The sequence below is a fragment of the Mandrillus leucophaeus genome, unplaced genomic scaffold, assembly GCF_000951045.1.
Source record: "Mandrillus leucophaeus isolate KB7577 unplaced genomic scaffold, Mleu.le_1.0 Scaffold148, whole genome shotgun sequence".
Taxonomy (NCBI): domain Eukaryota; kingdom Metazoa; phylum Chordata; class Mammalia; order Primates; family Cercopithecidae; genus Mandrillus; species Mandrillus leucophaeus.
The window spans coordinates 5,818,595-5,837,663 of record NW_012101454.1 but is presented as its reverse complement, the minus strand read 5'-3'; the positions used below and the strand labels follow the sequence as shown (position 1 = coordinate 5,837,663).

The following is a 19,069-nucleotide window of genomic DNA, read 5'->3' as shown; positions in this document are numbered from 1 at the left end:
GTAGATTCACTTTTAAACTCACAGACCTGGGCAGATTTGTGCTTTCCACCCCGCAACTACACCCTGCTTTTAAACTTCCCTTCGTTTAAACTCCGTGCATGAGCTACTGAGAGTTCTTGCCTTCCACTTCATCTCGTTGCCCTCTACCACATAAAGCGCCCCATCTCACTACCTCCTTGGGTTTAGGGTGTCTTGGGCGCCCTAGCCGCTTTTCAGAATCACGCGCAGGAGACTGGGGGACTGGAGCAAAAAATGGGTATGGGAACCCCGGAAAGTCCGCAGGAATCCGGAGACCAGCTTGCCAAAGTTGCTCCAACACAGCTGCTAGGAAGCTGCTCTCGCTGAACTGGCGGTGTAACCCTTCTCCCGCGTGCCTCCAGTTTCTTTGCCTCCCGGACGGGGTGGAAATGCAAAAGCCCCGAACCCGCCAAGACTTACCAAGTAGACGGTGGGCTGCAGGAGGAGAAGCACGTACCAGCACGCAGCCTGCATTCTCCCGCGTCTCAAACTTCCTTGGCGGTGCCTTCTCTGAGTCTTTGTTCCTTCAAAAACATAGATCCACCTGACATCCACTTTACAGAGCAAGGAGCGCTCTCAGCAGCCTAGATACAAATGAAATTAGACATCCCATGACCACGCGGGCAAGGTTAGGCTTGACGATCAAGCGGGGAAAGGGGGTCTTGGCGGGGAGTGGGGGACCAAAAAAAAAGCAGGAGGGAGGGTACGGAAAAATTGAAAAGCGAGTAAATCCAGCGCCTGAGACCAGCAAGCGCGCGGTCCGCAGCCGGGCAGGCGGGAGGGCGGACGAGAGGGAGGGTGAGGGGCTCCTTGCGCCCTGCGCTTCTCGGGTGCGAGTTCCCAGGCGGCGGAGCACACTGAGCCGCGTGCAGGCTGGTTCGGAGCCCAGCCTTCTCTGGCAGCGAGACCTGCCCTAGTGTTTGGTGGCCGGGCGGCTTGGACTAAAGGCGGCGGCTGGTTCTTCGCCAGCCCTGGCAGTGCTCACACACGTACACACCAGCAGAGAGAGATAGAGGGAAAAGATAAAGAGAGAGAGAGATTGAGCGAGGGGGGCGCGGTGAAAGGAAAGGGTAGGTAGAACTGACCAGAATTAGGTACTGGGTATCTCAACACGTTCGGTGAAGTGGGGGTGGGGAAAGAGAATGCAATTTGCATACAGGAAAGCAGGGCTCAGTTTACCCATTCGAGCCCCTGGCACACACAGAGATACACACGAACGCTCACAGTCACGTCTCTAGTACTACTTTTTTCGAGCCAAGAGGCACAGCCGGTCGCTAACTTCTAGAGAGGAAGCCTCCTCCAAGCTGTGAGGGTCACCTGCCAGGCTTGTTCTCTTTCCCAACCAGCGCCCCTCCCTGCGTCCCTTCCTGGTGCCCACCACCCCGCTCCAAGGTGTCCCCTCCGGGAACAGTGGAGGCGAAGGGTACGTACCGCACAGGACTTGGGGTGAAACCGGCGAGAAGGGACAGCTCCGGGCAGGCTCCATTGAGGAGCTACTCGGGCCTGGCGTCTCCAGCGCCCCGGACGTGCCCTCCCAGGCGCTCCGTCTCCATGCTCGAGCGCAGACGGGTCCAGCTGCCTCGTCCAGCTTTGGCGGAGTCGCCGTCCCAGTGCCCGGGTCGCGCTCAGGATTGGTTCGCGGGAGCCAAGGCTTGGCACAGTTGGATTCACGGTGCAGGAAACTTAAGAGGCAAAAGAGGGAGGGAGCAGTAGAGGAGGAAAGAGAGGAAGACAGAAAGGGAGGGAGAGCAAGAGGGAGGGAGAGAGGGGAATGCGCTGGACTGCTGCACCGGACGGACTGGGACTGCCAGCGCTGGCACCGGGACGAGCAGTCCAGGACTCTCGGCTTCCCACAGCTGCCTGAGGATGGTGGAAATGACTTAAGGGGAGGAGACTGGGCAAGTCCTCTGGACTTGAAGTTGAGAGATAAGACTCTGGCCTTTCGGAAGAAAAGAGAACCACACGGCAGACGAGAGCAGTCCGAGTTTCTGAGGGAGGGGTGGGGTGGCGAGAATCTGGAGCCTGCGGCACACGGAGCAGCTGTACCTCTACCCGCGACGCTGGGAAGCCCAGGAGCCTGTCCCCAGTGGATTCTCGGGCGCTGTCCCTGGTGCTGCCCGGCCACCCGGGGACGCTCTGGAGCGCGCTGGGTTTCTGGCCGCCGCGGTGGTGGTGGTTTCTCCGCAGAGCCGCGGATTGGCACGCCTACCTTCCTGACACGGACAATTACTTTGGCACGTGGGTGAATGATTCCTCAAAGACTAATTAGTACCCCATGTAAACAGATCCCGCTCTCAGGCTCTCGCGGGCTGGGCCTACAGGGAGAGGTGGCTCCTGCGGTGTCTTCGGTGGCCGCAGCGCCCCCTTCCTGGGGGGCGTAGGGAAGATCGCAAAGCCCAGGGGAGTGGCGGGAAGAGCAGCAGGGAGTAGCGTAGGGCGGGGAAGGGCGCGGGAGGGTGCAGGGCGCCCCTGCCGGCCTCGAGCGCGTACGCCGGGAGCCTCCGACCTGTGGCTGCCGGGTCGGAGGCGGGGGAGCAGCAGACTGCCAGCCATTCAGCTCGAGACAGCCGAGAGGACTGGGCGACCTTGGGCTCTCGACTCCTCGCCGCCGGCTGGGCTGAGCGTGAAGGGGGAGGAGGAGAACGGGGGATGCTTCGAGCCGTCACCACCTCCCTTGCTACTGACACCTCCCACTCAACCAGCGTCTCCCAGACCCGGCCTCTGTGCTCCAACTCTGGCTGTCTCTGTCTTTCTCAGTCTCTCCCTTACTGTCCCTTTTTCTCAGTATCTTTCTCACTCCCTCTATCTGTCTCCTTCTTCTGTCATTCTTGTGGTTGGTGTCTCTGCCCCTCAGCATCTTTCTGCCTTTTTCTGCCTTTCTGTGTGTCTCACTCAGGATTTCTGACTCTAGGTCTCTCTATCTCTGTGGCTCTACCCTGTCCCTGCCATTCCCCCTCAGACCACATGTGTGTGCGTGTGTGTTTTCTCCACTCTTTCAGGGCACAACCAACAGAGCAGTTTCACCAGTCTAAGGAAACAGCCAGGACCAGCTTCTTGTGGTGCTGGTGGGGTTGCCAGTGCTCCTAGAGCTTGCCCAAATTCAGGGCACAAATCGGAGCCCGGAAGGGGGTATCTCTTCCCCAACCTTGCCCATTGCATCTCCAAGCCTGCCCTTCACTAGAGCCTGTCCCGGGGTGATGCACATATCCATATTAATCTGTAGGAATTGTATGGAAATTTATCTCAGGAACCTGAGTTAGTGGCATCAAAATCGAATTGTGATATTTAATGAGTCTGGAGTGTCATTTTCTCAAGTGTGCCTGTGGACACTCTGGTAGGTCTGGGCCTAGATACAATGTATACTCTAGACAAGTGGTCCCACGGCAACCACAGGCTGAATTCCCTTGGATGATGGAGACCACCCCTCAAACAAGGCAGTGACAATCAGCAGAGCTACCCTGTCCTGTAGCAGAGGCAAGAGGAGCCCCCCTGAGACCTTCATCTGGAATCAGATCTCCAATGACCTCCAAATTAGTTCCCCACTGTAGAACATACCTGCCAGCATTTTGAGGCCTACACTCTCCCTTCCAGCTAAAAATAAATCTTTAAAGAGTAAGCTCTTCTAATCTCAAAAGTTGTACTCTGCTGCTGTGACTGCCTGGAATTCATTAGGGAGTATGCAGAGTAAGACAGTGAAACACCAGCTTCCAACAGGGTCTCTGAAAGTCCGCTTTAGAAAAAATACACATGTACATATAGCATAATGGCAATGTTTTCTTGACTATTTTCACTTACCAGCTATTTCATTTTCTTAAAAACTTTAAACTTTAAAGAAGAAAAATTAAAATCTTGGGGCACCCATATCTGAGGTCAAATGGTCAAAGTAGGGGCAAAGAAAGCTTTGTCTAATTCCATCTTCTAGGATTCATGAGGCTATCCTAAAATTGATTCCTATTTGTACAAGAGCTCCCAGGTCTCCCAGACTAGAGTGTAGAGCTGGAGCAAATGTTGCCTGCCACCATCTGGATGCCCAGGTACAATGCTGTCAGAGCTGAACTTCTGTCTGACCTTTGGGAAAATGAGAAAGAATCTGGCTAACTTTGGAACATACCAAGTTCTTTTCTAAACCTTACTTTAAAAACATTCTGCTTCTAGTGCCATTTAGCCTAAAAAAAATACTGCTTGTGAAATAGAAAGATGATCAGACACCTTAAAATCTCTGTCTGAATGGGACTGATTATTTAAGAAAAGCACCACAGGCACCTAGTAATGGGAATGGGTTTGACACTTTGTTCTACGGCACAGGGTGCCAAAGAGCTTTTTCTGTTAATGACTTGAGATCCTCTGCCCGGACATTCACCCCTCACTGGATCCTACAAGACACTTGGCCTGGGATATAAAACAGTGGCAGATTGTCATTTTTCATATTTCACAGGGGTCTTCATCTCCTATGCTACTCAACCGGAAAAGGACACTGAACCACCAAGTAACACTGAAAAATGTATCATTGTTTCTGCTAAACCACTCCAGTTTTAATAATATAATATTGGGGGAGAGGTGGACAAGAATGGTTCATTCGCCCTCCTTTTTTTCCTATCATTTGCTTTATAAAGAACAATGGAGCAATAAAAGCATGATTTTCTTACATTCTTCTGTTTAAAGTAGTATCCTACTCTAAAACTCACTGTTAGAATACGTGAACAGTCAGCTTCACTGAGCAAGAACAAAAGTGTGATTACCTTAAGAAGAATAGTGTTTGTACCAATTTTTACAGACTTTACTCATGCTGAAAATTCTTTCAGAAATACTGTTTCCAAACTTTGTGTGCCATGCAACTTAATACACATACAAACTTAGTATGAATGATAACCACTGTAAAACACAGCCCTCTGCATCTGCTTTTCCCCATGTCTACCTGGTCCAATCTGAAATGAACAGTACAAAAAATAATATAGACCTTTGTCTCTAAGAAATATGTTTTTAAAGGGTTAAAAATGGGCTGCATCAAAGAAAATAGTGAAATTAATTTTCCTGAAAGTTAAAACCAGAAGAAATTAAAATTAGAATCTTCTGACATAAACTGATAGTTCTGTTAAATGTAATTATCTATTTTGGTTTGGTTCATTTATATGATTCTCTGTTTTGGCAGGGGAGAGGGAAGGGAGGGGTTGGAGGTTTGAATTTTCTTGGGGCTGGAGAGAAGAGAGACAGAAAGAGAGAGATTAACTCTGAGTTCTACAAAACTTTGTCCTAAAATGAACCTGTCTTAAACACCTTAATATTATCATATGTTACCCAAAATCCAAGTAAAAGCAGAGAACTGTTGTTATGAAGCATCCAGCTGTGGTCTTGCTTAAGCTTTGGGCCAAATTATATCACTTTGTACATAGTACTGCATTGTACCTAATTTTTTCCTAATAGTGATAGAAAACTTACAAAGACTGTATCATCTTTCTGCCCTTAATTTAGTATAACCTGTCATTTGCACGTTGTATAGTCCTGGGCAAGAGCCTAAATATTCCCCTGGCTTCAGTACCCTCCTCTGTATAAAGCAGAAGTAAGGTTACATGATGCTTTAAATGCTTTCTAATTCTAAAATTCCTTTATTCTACCTTTTATGATTAAATGCGGGTTTTAAAAATTTACCTGCTTCCCAAAAAGCAATTATATACTGCATTATGATTTTCAAAGACATTAACAGTTTTAAAAAACATTCCTTTTTTGGTTCATTTCAAAGATTTTTTAGTCAAGTGTGTTTATAGGTTTGAGCCAAAGATTTTTTCTGCATTTCCTCCCTGCGCCACCCTCATAACATTTCTTCTAGGTCAGAGGTTGACTCTCTTGTATGTATCATATCACTTTTTCATACAAATTTTTCTGCACCTTTCTAATGTCACTGATTTATGAGAATCTACACTCATAGTGGCATCCTTATTATACTTACGAATATTGGTTAGAAAAGATCCAAAGCTATTTCCACTACCTTTGCAGAATTATTATTATTATTATTATTATTATTATTATTATTATTATTTTGTTTTGTTTTGTTTTTTGATGAGATGGAGTCTCGCTCTGTCGCCCAGGCTGGAGTGCAGTGGCGCGATCTCGGCTCACTACAAGCTCCGCGTCCCGGGTTCAAGCCATTCTCCCGCCTCAGCCTCCCAAGTAGCTGGGACTACAGGCACCCACCACCATGCCTGGCTAATTTTTTGTATTTTTGGTAGAGATGGGGTTTCACCGTGTTAGCCAGGATAGTCTCAGTCTCCTGACCTTGTGATCCGCCCGCCTCGGCCTCCCAAAGTGCTGGAATTACAGACGTGAGCCAACGTGCCCGGCCTTTCACAGAATTCTTAAACGTCACTCAGGACTACTAAAAAAGTCCCTGGGCTCTCCACTCCCCCAACATATTTTGCTAGTGGAAAGAAGGATTATTTGCAAAGTGATTTTTACCAGCCTAGAATATTTGGTATTTGAATGTAGTAGAACTTGGTTAAAAACTATGAGGCATGTGTGCTAAATTACCTTTACAATTATGCTTTAATAACAGGATCACTGGACTAGAGAGAAAAAATAGCCATCAAGCTCTGAAATGAAAAAAACTAAAGGGAATCAAAAAGCTTTATGTAGAAGGCATTTTCTTTTTTAAAGGTAATTTACATGCTCAGCCTTTGTATCCATATTTCATTTATTCTACTAGATGAAGCCAGAGGGTTCTCAAAGGTAGGGTAGTTTTAATTATGCCCAAAAACTTTAAAAAGAGGATGAACATAATAAGAGAAATTAAAGAAAGCCAGCATTTAAAAGGCAGTTGAATGTAAAAGATTGAAAGATTGGGGTCATCGCCCAAAAATCATAATTAAAATTTAAAAAAATATTGTGACTAAGCAAACCTTCGCATTATAATCTCATTACAGAAATTCTTTACGATGATTCCTCCAGAGATTATTAATTGACAGTTCCCTAAAGCAGAATCATTAGAGACAAAGAACTTGATAACCAATGTTCTGTTAACAAAGCAAAATACAGTACCGGCTTTCAGCCAGAAAGAACACTGGGACTCTCAACGACGTAGGGACGGAAGAAATGATAAGGACAAAGGCTACAAGCACTTTGGTTATCAGAAGCTGAAATGAGTCTGTAAATGCATAGTTCATCTCCATAATCTAAAGTACCTGGATATTTTGAAACATACATGTTTGTCCAGCTTTTATCCTGATTTGGCAATATGAATACATCACTCTAAAACAAGATGACTTATACAGGCAGGGAACAAAGAGCTGCTTCAACCCAAATATCATAGTGTCATAGTAATAACAGTGTTTTGGATTAGACACCTTTTAAATAGGAGATATCACAGGGATGCAATAAACCTTTCAACTTCTCTTTTTAATATCAAATTAATGAAAACAACTATACTAGAATTTCACCATAATTAACTTTGGGGTCATGCTATAAAAATCACATAATATTACATTTTTTCTGCTTCTTTTAGTTTCAATAATAAAATGCTTTTGATAAAGTTCAAAGCAAAATAGTCTAACATGAAATTTTGTATTAAGTAGATGGTAATTTCTCAAAGCTCCATAGTTTTCAACAGGGTAATGGCTACCAATTACCACGTGCCAGGCATACACCAGGAACCATACCCTGTGTTTTCTTTATATCATTCCACTGTATCCCTAGTGAGTCTATTAGCATCAATCAACAATTTAGTTTTAAAAAAGAAACTTCCCAGGTTAGATGAGATCTCATTCATGCTCATCTCCATGAAGGCTGACTTGAAAATCTGAGAATCACTGGACCATTAATGTATACTCCCTCCTCTAGTAACTGTCTCCATTATTTTAGTTTCAGTGTCACTATTCTCTCTCCAAGTACTTTAAATAACCAACTAACCATTCCTTCTCAGATTATCCATGCACTAATCTTCCTACATTAAACATTGGTGCTCCTCAGGGTTCCATCAATAACTTTCTTTTCACTCCTACGAGACAATCCTGTCTAGTTCCATGTTTTTATTACATATTAACATCTAGTGACCACCAAGTTCATAAAGTCCATTTCTGATCTCTTTCTTGGTCTGAATATTCAATTGCCGTCATGTCCACTTAGATGTGCTAGAGGTACCTAAAATTAACATGCCTAAAACAGAACAAATTATGTCCTTACATTACACATATATCTTGTTGGTGTCATACACGGTGGAGTTCCCCACTTGTAATGGGATTAACCTCATGCCCTTTGCCAAAAGATCTCATGGTGGAATGGAGAAGTATACCTCCCCATATAGGCGGAGGCTTTCTCTTTTTTTATTCTTTTTCCTTTTTTTTCTTTCTTCCTTCCTTCCTTCCTTCCTTCTTTCTTTCCTTCCTTCCTTTCTTTCTTTCTCCTTTCTTTCTTTCTTTCTTTCTTTCTTTCTTTCTTTCTTTCTTTCTTTCTTTCTTTCTTTCTTTCTTTCTTTCTTTCTTTCTTTCTTTCTTTCCTGTCTTACTTACTTATTCCTTTCCATCATAATCAGAGCCTTTAGGAGGCATAGCATGTGTCCACTTGCTCCTTCAGCTACCAGGAGAACACAACATACCATATAGAGGCTGTGTCCTTCAGCCTGGGACCTAAAATGAGAAAACACATGAAGACCAGAGTGTGACCTGGATCTGGAGCATAATCACCAAGCTGGCCTTCAGTCCGGCAGATCCAAAACTGAGAAGTAAATGTTTACTCGTTAACTGTTAAGATTTGAGTGTTGTTTTGCAGCATTATCACAGGCAAAGCTGACTAACTGATCCCACTAACATACTGGAAAACTTAAGTACCAGATTTTCTTATGCCTTCTTTTTAGTCTTCCACGTCAAACATAAAATTACCAACACCTCTCAATTGTATTTCTAATTATCTCTTATCTCCTCTCTTCTCTGCTCCTGCTCCTGCTCATGACCCAGGCTCATTTCATTAGTCATCTGGGCTATGGAAATAGTCTTCTCACTGATCTCCCCTCTTTTCAGCTTCTATTTCCATAAATATATCCTCCTCACTGTTACCTGAATGATGGAGCTAAAACCAAAATGTCCCCACATCAGACACTTGTTTAAATCTCCTCATAAACTCTCCATTGCTTACAGAATCAAGTCCAGCTCCCTAGCTCAGCACAGAAGACCCCCTGTGAGCTGGCCTCTGTCCACTCCATTTTTTTGCCTTCCACCTGGCCCCTCCTCAACTACATGCTTCACATTCATCAGATACCTGTCCCTAGAGCTTCTAACACACAACCATATGTTTCAACTTGGAGCCTCTGCACCTTCTTTCCTTTGCTTTGACGCCTCTCAATTCAATCTCCAGGTAAACTCCTCATCTTCCTACAACCTCTGCTCAAAGATCACCTCTCATCCTCTCCATTTTTCTCAGGGACTTGTGCACTAAAACATATTCTTACTCATTTGCACCATGCTGTTTATACATGTGTCTTCTCTACTGGACAGCAACATTCAGTTTTGCACCCCCAGCCTTACTTTGAACTAGATTGAGCTGAATGTTCAATCATGCTCAGAAAGCTCATTGTCCAGAAAACAGCCTCGTGTACCCCACAGCGGGAGAGCGTATCAGAGCCTCTGGAGCAGCAAGTCCTCATCTAGGAAGTTCTCAGAGAATGCATAGTTGGAGAAAGTTTTCGGGCAAACACCAGCCAAGTGAAATGAGCAAAAGGAACAGTACTAGAGTGGGAAATTTTGGCCAGAAGTCACAAGCTCTTTCATCCCAAACATCCTCAGAGACTCTGCTCAGAATCATAAACTGAACGAAAAATTTGGGCTGAATGGGTTAGTCAGGACTGATTCATTAACCCCCTCATGTCCAGAGTCAAGTATGTGATGATACCAAAAAGACCCCAATGTCCCTAAATTCTAGCTCACTCTGCACAGGTACACCCCAAATCCGATCTCACAGTTCAGTTGCTTCACCACTTATTAGCATCTTACCCAACAGTTTGTTACAACCAGACCTCACCTTATCACTCTACCTTCAGGACCAGATGAAACCACGAAAGGAGATAGAGGGAGAAGAGTTAGAGAAAGCACTGTGCATACTATTATCATAACTACCACCAACTCTGGACCTGGGAAATGGAGTTAGCCATCCCCAGAGAAAAACAACACTAAGTCTTGGAGTCCTGGGCTTTTGAATTAACCTTATCAATAACTATTTAATAAAACCACTCTTTCCAGGTCTCTTTGCTACACCTGTGACAGTTTCCTCTTGTCTCCTGTGCTGGTTTTTCCTACTAACCACTCCCAGGCTGACAATTTGCCCTCCAGCCCACCACTTTGGTTTAAAACTACAGGCTAATATCTCCATCTGCCAGAGGGAATCTTCATTCAAATGCCTGCCATTCTTTGATGCAAAATGTTCGATGGTAAACTAGACAATACCCCCAACACCTTACTCCACCCCAACCCCCGACACACATCTTCCTATTCACAGCTCCCATGACTTCATTTGTGGCACCCAAACTTTCTACGTACCTTTACACCTCGCAATTAATCTGGTTATTTTTGTGTTCATCTCACAGACCAGTCAGGCACATTGTCTCGTCAAGCCTTCCTTCAGAACATCTCTTGCATCCACCTCCTTGCCACCACCCTGGACAAGGCTTCATCATCTCATATGTGAACAGACGTCTTATAACTGGTTTTCCAGTTCCTAACTAGTTTGCCAATTCTCACTAATCTCACTTCTATGAGCACTACAGTGATAAGGACTATAATGGTACAAAGGTCTTATCCATATTTGTACCCCCAACACTTAGTGTGATGCCTACTGCACAGCTGCACAGTAGATGCCCAATAAATGTTTACTTGATGGGTGGATCAGTTTCTTATACTACCCATAGATTATTGCTTACACAACATATTTGCCATGTTACTCCCCGGCACACACACATAAAATCTCCTCTTACCTTCTGAGGTCTAGAACAGGGTTATTTTTAATGTATTCATTAATTTTTTCCAAGAAATTATTTATTCAAGAGAATTCTCACTCAAAAATATGGTAGACAAAATACAGAAACTCAAAGCTTCTCTGATTAAATCTAGGATAAAATGTTTACATCCATACCTACAGCCTTTCGCACCTTGCCTTCTTTCCTCCCATCCCCAAGCAAACCTAGAGCTAGAAACTAAGATACCCTAAGACAGAAATTCCCAAACCTTAGTTTGCTTAATTTCCACCTGGAGGGTTAATTAAAATGCACATTATCAGGCCCTACTTTAGATTAGGATTTACTAGTCTGGGCTTTGATCTTTGAAAGGATGCATTTTAACAAGCATCCAGGTCATCCGATGAAGGTTGTCAGAAGAATAGACTTTGAGAAACCTTATCCTAGCAGGTGATAGATTGGAATTTAAAAACTCCATCTCACAGAATGACATTTGAACCCCTTGTGGCAGAAATTAAGGTCTGTCAGAGTCTGCTATTTATCCCACCCATCAAGATTTAATAACACGAATACATTAATTAGTTTGATTCAATCATCCCATGATGTATACATACACAATTGTCCCTTGGTATCCACAGGGAATTGGTTCTAGGACCACCCCTCCACAAAGTCCATGGGAGTTCAGGTCCCTTATATAAAATGGTATGGTATTTGCATATAACCCATGCACATTTTCCTGTGTACTTCAAATCATCTGTACTTACAATATCTAATACAATGTATTATTTTTATTGTTATATTGTTACAATAAAAATTATGTATTATTTTATATTGTTGTATTATTAATTTTTTTCCAAATATTTTCAATTCTCTTTTTGTTGAATCCATAGATGCAAACTCCATGGATATGGAGGGTCAACAATACCATAAAGTCATGTTGTACTCCAAAAATATATACAATTATTATTTATTAATTAAAAACAAAATATATTTTTTAAAAAGATTTAATAGCAAGTGCACCCAAGAACATTTGCTTCAGTTTATTGCCCTATTGCCCTCAATCATATTAATATCCGGCTTGATTCATGTCTTAAGTTCTTTCTTTCTCAGTTTGTTTGTTTCTTTCTTTCTTTCTTTTTCAGAGTCTTGTTCTGTCTCCCAGGCTGGAGTGCAGTGGCGTTATCTTGGCTCACTGCAACCTCCACCTCCGGGGTTCAAGCCATTCTCCTGTCTCAGCCTTCCGAGTAGCTGAGACTACAGGCCCGTGCCATGAGGCCCAGCTAATTTTTTTCTATTTTTAGTAGAGACGGGGTTTCACCATATTGGTCAGGCTGGTCTCAAACTCCTGTCCTCAGGTGATCTGCCCACCTCAGCCTTCCAAATTGCTGGTATTACAGGTGTGAGCCACTGCGCCCAGCCCTTACATTCTTTCTTATACAGCTTCCCCCTAACTAGAATGCTCTTCTCAATCCACTTCCTCTTCCTTTGTACATCTCCAAATTGAACCGTTATTCACCATCTGGAACAAGGCCTTCCTCACTGAAGCTTTCCCCCATCCATACAACCATCCATTCATTCAATGTAAATTTATTGAATGAGCAGCAGTTCTAGGTACTGTGGATATATCACTGAACAAAAGAAACACAAATCCTAGTCCTCAAAGAGTATATATTCTAGTGCATAAAGACTAACAAACAAACTGTAATGTAAGATAAAATATGTAGTAAGTTAGATGGCAGTAAGTTCTGTGGAGAAAATAAAGAAGGGAAGAGAGAGAGAATGGCAGGAGTAAAATGCAGAAGCAATTTTAAGTGGAGTGGTTGAGGATAGTGACAACTGAATAAAGATAGAAGGAGGTGAGGAAGTAGACCACATGGATATTTGGAGTAAAAACTTTTTAAGTAGAGGGAAGATCAGGTGAAAAAAACGCTGAGGCAAGAGTACACCTTGGGCATTAGAGGGACAGCAAGAATGCCAGTTTGTCTGGGGAGGAACAGACAAATTTCTAGTGAGCTAGGAAGAAGTGGCAAAGAGTTGATGTCAGAGGTGACAGACTGAGCAGCATCTGAAGGGCACTGAAAGGACTCAGTTTCAGTCCTTCAGGATACCTTTACATTGAGCAGAGAAGCATGCCCTGACCCACATTTTAACCACAGTGTTACACATCCTGTGTCAACAACAGTCTGAAGCAGTGCAAGAGCAGCAGTTAGGAGGCTACTGTAATAGTCCAAACAAGAGGCTATGGTGACTTCATGACATGGATTGCGGCAGAGGTTGTGAGAAATGAACCAATTCTGGATATATTTTGAAGGGAGAGATGACATAACTTGCTGACAGATTGAATATGGAATGTGAAAGATACTGTTGTCTCCAAGGTTTTTGCCCTGAACACCTGAGAGAATGGAAGTCACCATTAATACGAGGAAGACTATGTAAGAAGAAGGTAGGCAGAGGAAGACAAGGGATCAACAGCTCAGTTTGAGGCATGTTAAGTTTGAGATGTACATTGGACATCCATGTGGAGCTATTGAGTATTATGAGTTAGGATTCAGGGTAAATGTCTGTGCTGGAAACATAAATTTGGGTATTATCAGCATATAGATGGTGTTTAAAGACATGAGATCATCAAGGAAATCAATGTAGAAAAAGGAGAAAAGAGCCCTGGAGCTCTTAAATGTTAAACAGTTGGTGTGGAGGAGTGGGGAGGACCCAGAAAAAGAGACTGAGAATGAACACACACTGATGCAGGCAGAGATCAAGAAAGAGAAGTTAGCAATGGAATCAAATGCTTCGATAAGTCAAGTAAGATTAAAAAAAAAAAAGACCATTGAATTTAAAAATGTGGAAGTCTTTGCTGACCATGACAAGAGTAGTTTCAGTGAATAAATAAAGGGAGAGCTAGAATGGAGTGGATTCAAGAGAAAAATGTAAGGAGAGAGGTGTACAGACAGTGAATATGGATCACTCTTTCAGGATGTTACTTTTATCCTGCTTAATTTTCTTCTCCCTCAGTCTCTGTAACATCTAGGACCGATCTGCTTTCCTGAGCATTTTTATCATCACCCTCAGTGATAATTTTTAATTGTGTTTATGTCTTCTTTCCAGCTAATTCGGAAGCTCTTATTGGAAAGAATCAGCATCTCCTTTCACATCTGCAACACTCCCCTCAGTGCTTTGCACAATTCTGTGCCCATAATGAGTGTATTAGTCTGTTCTCACATTGCTATAAAGAACTATCTGAGACTGGGTAATTTATAAAGAAAAGGGTTTTAACTTACTCACAGTTCCATAGGCTGTACAAGAAGCATGGCTGGGGAGGCCTCAGGAAACTTACAATCATGGTGGAAGGCGAAGGGGAAGTAGGCATGTCTTACATGGCTGGAGGAGGAGGAAGAGAGAGAAGAGGGAGGTGCTACACACTTTTAAACAACCAGGTCTTGTGATAACTTACTCACTATCATGAAAATAGCAAGGTCATGATCCAATCGCCTCCCACCAGGCCCCTCCTCCAGTATTGGAGATTACAGTTTGAACATGAGATGTGGGCAGGGACACAAATCCAAACCATATCATTGAGTATCCAAAAATACATGCGAGTCAAACCAAATAAATATTTCTCCAATGACTTTCTCTGTCCCTTTTCCTAGCTTTTAACTACTTCAAGCAACTTGTAGATTAAATTTCTGTTCTTCAATTTGACTTTTAAGTCCCTTCATAAAATGGCCCTCCCCAAAATTTGTCTTTTAGTATTTTCTTATATAGCCCTCTGCTTTAGTCAGGATATTTTGTTGACTTTACTGAAAAGAGGCTGCTTATTTTCACATATTATTTTAATTATGATACTATCTTTTGGAAATTCTTCATTCAATCCAAGGGCCTTGTCCTCTTAGAAACTAATCAAGGAAGAGCTGTGGTCCCATATTTGGAATGCTTTTTGCTTTAATATGTAGCTACCCCAGATTTTAGGTATCATATCTATGTCAACTTCATGAGGTATTTCCTGTGCTGCCTATTGCACTCCATAATTCTACTTTTATATTTGTTCCACTTAAAAATAAATCCTAGACCAAGCTTAGCATTTTTGGTTTTCTGTTTCTCCTATTCATTAACTAGCACTTTCAGGATCAATAAAAAATCAAATGAGAAATAAAGTATTACTACATGTAAAGGCTTTTAATTAAGGATTAATACATGATAGAATGAATAAATAAATGATGGATGGATGGATGGATGGAAATGGCTTTTACATTGTACAGTTATCTGATGCAGCATACATTATCCTGTTTAATCTACACAAGAGCTGTCAGATGTTGGTAGCATACATTTAACAGATGATAAAATAGTTTTAAAAAGGTTAACCTTCCCAGAGTTTTTCCAGGACACTGGAACCTAAACTTCCTAATTCAGTTCTAGATTCAGAATCCAATTCCAAAACTACTAAAATCCAGTTATTTTCTTTTTCCACCATGGTCGCTTGCTGGAAAGCAATAAATAAGTAAAACCACTAGAATCCTAAATTGAAATTGTTTTCAAAGCATGTTCACTTAGAATTGATGAGATTTTGTTGAATCTGTTTTCCAGTGAAATTGTAATTCTAAAATTATATTCTTTTCCTCCTTAATAACAAACTTATAGTCTCACAACCGGTTTGATTACTTAACAAAATATCAGCACAGCAAAGTACATAGCTCTTTAACAACTTTCTTTCCTTTTGATTCTGTACCTCTACAAAGCTTTGTCAAACTACGACTGACTCAAACGGTAATGGTACACAAGCTAGAAATGTACTCTGGAAATACATTTTCTCTTTGGAGCGAATGTCTTTCTGCCACATGTTCATTCTCTTAGATTTCTGATCTTAAGAGCACAAAACAAAGAATGGTTTATTAATCAAATGTTTTCTTGAGCCTATTTGAACTCCACATCTTAGATATATTTTAAAAGATGTTCTACTTACTTCCTTAGTGTGGAAACTCTTGTGAATTTTGAAAGCTTTCTTAACCATCTTAGATCATTGAGATACCGTTCGAGATCTGAGTAAATAATTTACTAGCAGGTACCCCCAACATGATTGAATCCTTCAAGTTAACAATAAAAATCTGACAATCTCATTTGCTTTATTTTTGGTTATGGGCTCTAAGGAAAAAGAAAACTAAGAAAGAAGAGTTATATAACAACATATGATGCTATAAAGGAAATATATTCTCTAGTTAAGCCAGCCACTCCGCATCCCAAGTGCCCTCAGTGTATAGCGTATACCCTAAAGGCGTCTGTCCTAAAACTTGAAGTTGTGTTGAGATTTTCAGAGAAATTATGTACAAAACCAAAGTGCTATTTTTTATAATTATCTTTGATAAAGGAATATAAAGTTGGGATAATTTAACTTAAATGTAACCACATATTAGTAAATAAATTTCTCATTTTATATAACACTAAATGCTTTTTGGTTGTTTTCATGGTGAATCGTGAATCTATAATGTAGAGGTTTTGGATTTTAAAAGCTTCTATAATTCAAAATAAAATGAATTATATTAGACTCATGTTAATTTTGTGGGAATGATCTTCCTATTGAGTAAGATATTAAGATACTTTAGACTTTGTATCTTGAGACTATGTATTTCTATATTTTAAGTCCCAGGTTCACTACTTCTATCTTGCCTCTTAAGTTTCAGAATTAATGAATGAGATGGAAACTCTCCATATATTGCAGAGGAATGTAACAAATAAGCGGATTGAAAAACTAGGTATATGCTTTCTTTTATCATTTCTTAAAAAAAGAATAAAAATGTAATTAATTAACCTTGCATACTATCCTCTCTTTTGCCAAACCTTAATTAGGTTCTGGGAAGTGGATACCCTTCAATGAAAATGAACAAAAATAGCCCTCGATGAAACGATCACAAAATGAGTTTTCTCATTGAGGAGTAAAGATGAGACATGAAAAATATGAGCTTCTGCAGCAGGCATTTTTCATTCTTTTTTACAATGTGAGCAAATGCAGGATGAAGAAACAGCCTTCACCTTTCATATGCTCTACTATGCTCCAAGATTTACAGTAACCCTTTAAGATAAAAAATTTAAAAATAAAAATAACAAACCTGCACAAAATAGGAAATTGTCAGTCACTAGGGAGGTGACTATCAAGTATATTTTCCTGTGGATGCTTTACAACGAGTTCATGACTGTTAACCAGACTAAGACCATGACTTTGAGGAGCAACAAAATTTGAAAATGGGAGCTTCCAAACAAAAGGATGTTGTTTCCCCAGTGTAATTTGTTTGGAAGTTATTGCCTAGTAAGCACTGCATAAATTCTGTTTCACTCATGCATGACAAAACTGCACTTGGATTTTTACTAAGCAAAGCCATAGTCAGAAGAGAAAGAAATCTGATCATATGCATCGTTTCTAATGTAAAAATTCACACTCTTCCTGATTCCGACAATGATGTGATTTGTAAAGGGTTCTAATTGTGGTCAATTATTACAGTCCTTCAGCGCCACCTAGTGTTTTCCATATAATGGTATGCCCCAGTTCACCTATGAAACCAAACCAACAATAGTCATACATTCCAAATAAAAGGAAAAAAGGAAACCTCAAAGTTTAATTTTGATATCTCATAGTCAAAGTGCTTTCCATTGTTTTATTTTATTACTCTTAAATTGCTTAAAAGCTTTTGTCGCTTTTGTTGAACTAAGTCTTTTGCATGTTTGGGTTCTTACCATTGATAAATGCCTAATTGCCATTGTTCCCTGGAAAATCAGAGTAACTATGAGGTTAACCCTGTTTTTATAAAAGGTAAATTATTTCATAGTCGATTCATTTTAGAGTGAAATGCCTACACATATAAGAAGCAGCAAAGCAACATGAAAATAAAGGTGACCATTGAATATCTAATATTTGTGAGCTGACAAAATTGGTTGAGCACACTCTCAAGTTACTCTTGTTGGTAATAGTGGTCTCAAAAGAATGTTAAGGTGGGTGTCTGCCACTTCCCCATAACCTCATTACCAAATTATAATAAAAGCATGTCTCAGACCGGACGATGAAACATATATATGGACATTTATTAAATAAACATAAAATAGCAAGCAAGTAAAAAAACTGTTCATACAATCTATCTTGAACTAAATACTCAGCTGTATTCTTTTTAGTCCTGTTATAAATAAAGTTTCGGTGCCGCAAAAGAAATAGCACTCAAATATAAAATTTTCTTTTTTTCTTCTCAGAAGGGCAATTTACTTCTCTAGAAGGGTGCGCCCTCACCGAGGGAGCAATGATGAGCACACGCCTGGACGAGGGAGCGGAAAGAATTCTTATTCCTGATGCACGTCGCCCCTGCTACTGTGTCATTCCCCTATTGGCTAGGGTTAGGCCGCGCAGGCTAAACTAATTCCGATTGGCTGATTTAAAGAGAGTGACGGGGTGATGATTTGGCTGGAAAAATGGTTATGGCAGAGCAGAACATCGGAATGAGTCAGGGTGGAGCAGGTGATCAAAAAAGGTTGCTTTATGAGGAAGTTAAGTTTAAAAGTAGAAGGCATAAGAATTGGACATACTGACATATTGATTCTTTGAAGAGAAATTTAGAACTCATATCTAACAGTGCTCAAATAACTACCTTACATGAGAGATTCACTAGAGGCAGGTGTAACAAATCCTTGAAACAAAATTTTAGGCAGGTGTAACAAATCCTTGAAACAAAATTTTGTTATATTGTAATCAGCATCAGGAAACTAGAAATTATCCTAAACGAATGGCTGGACACAGGAAAACTTACGGGTAAAGATTTAGGCACTATCCCTATGGATGAAAGCTACAGGCCTCTAATTTTATTTTATAATTACTGAAGTTAGTTTTGTCACAGAGAGGAAATGTATTGTTAAAAAAATGATCCACTTCTGCCGGGTACGGTGGCTCACGCCTGTAATCCCAGCACTTTGGGAGGCCGAGGCGGGCAGATCACAAGGTCAGGAGTTCGAGACCCGCCGGGCCAACGTGGTGAAACCCCGTCTCTACTAAAAATACAAAAATTAGCCAGGCGTGGTGGCACATGCCTGTAATTCCAGCTACTTGGAAGGCTGAGGCAGGAAACTCGCTTGAACCAGGGAGGTGGAGGTTGCAGT

At 41.6% G+C, this 19,069-nt stretch overlaps 1 protein-coding gene across 1 annotated transcript; it reads right to left on the bottom strand.

Moving 5' to 3' along the window:
* Window positions 1-434: 434 nt before the first annotated feature.
* LOC105535605 lies at window positions 435-15,413 on the bottom strand. The gene is made up of 4 exons (XM_011974739.1): window positions 15,305-15,413; window positions 2,338-2,635; window positions 1,450-2,231; window positions 435-602 (listed from the first exon to the last, which is right to left on the bottom strand). Exons 1-4 carry the CDS (start codon window positions 15,411-15,413, stop codon window positions 595-597), a joined length of 1,197 nt encoding a protein of 398 aa, XP_011830129.1. The 3' UTR covers window positions 435-594.
* Window positions 15,414-19,069: the final 3,656 nt, after the last annotated feature.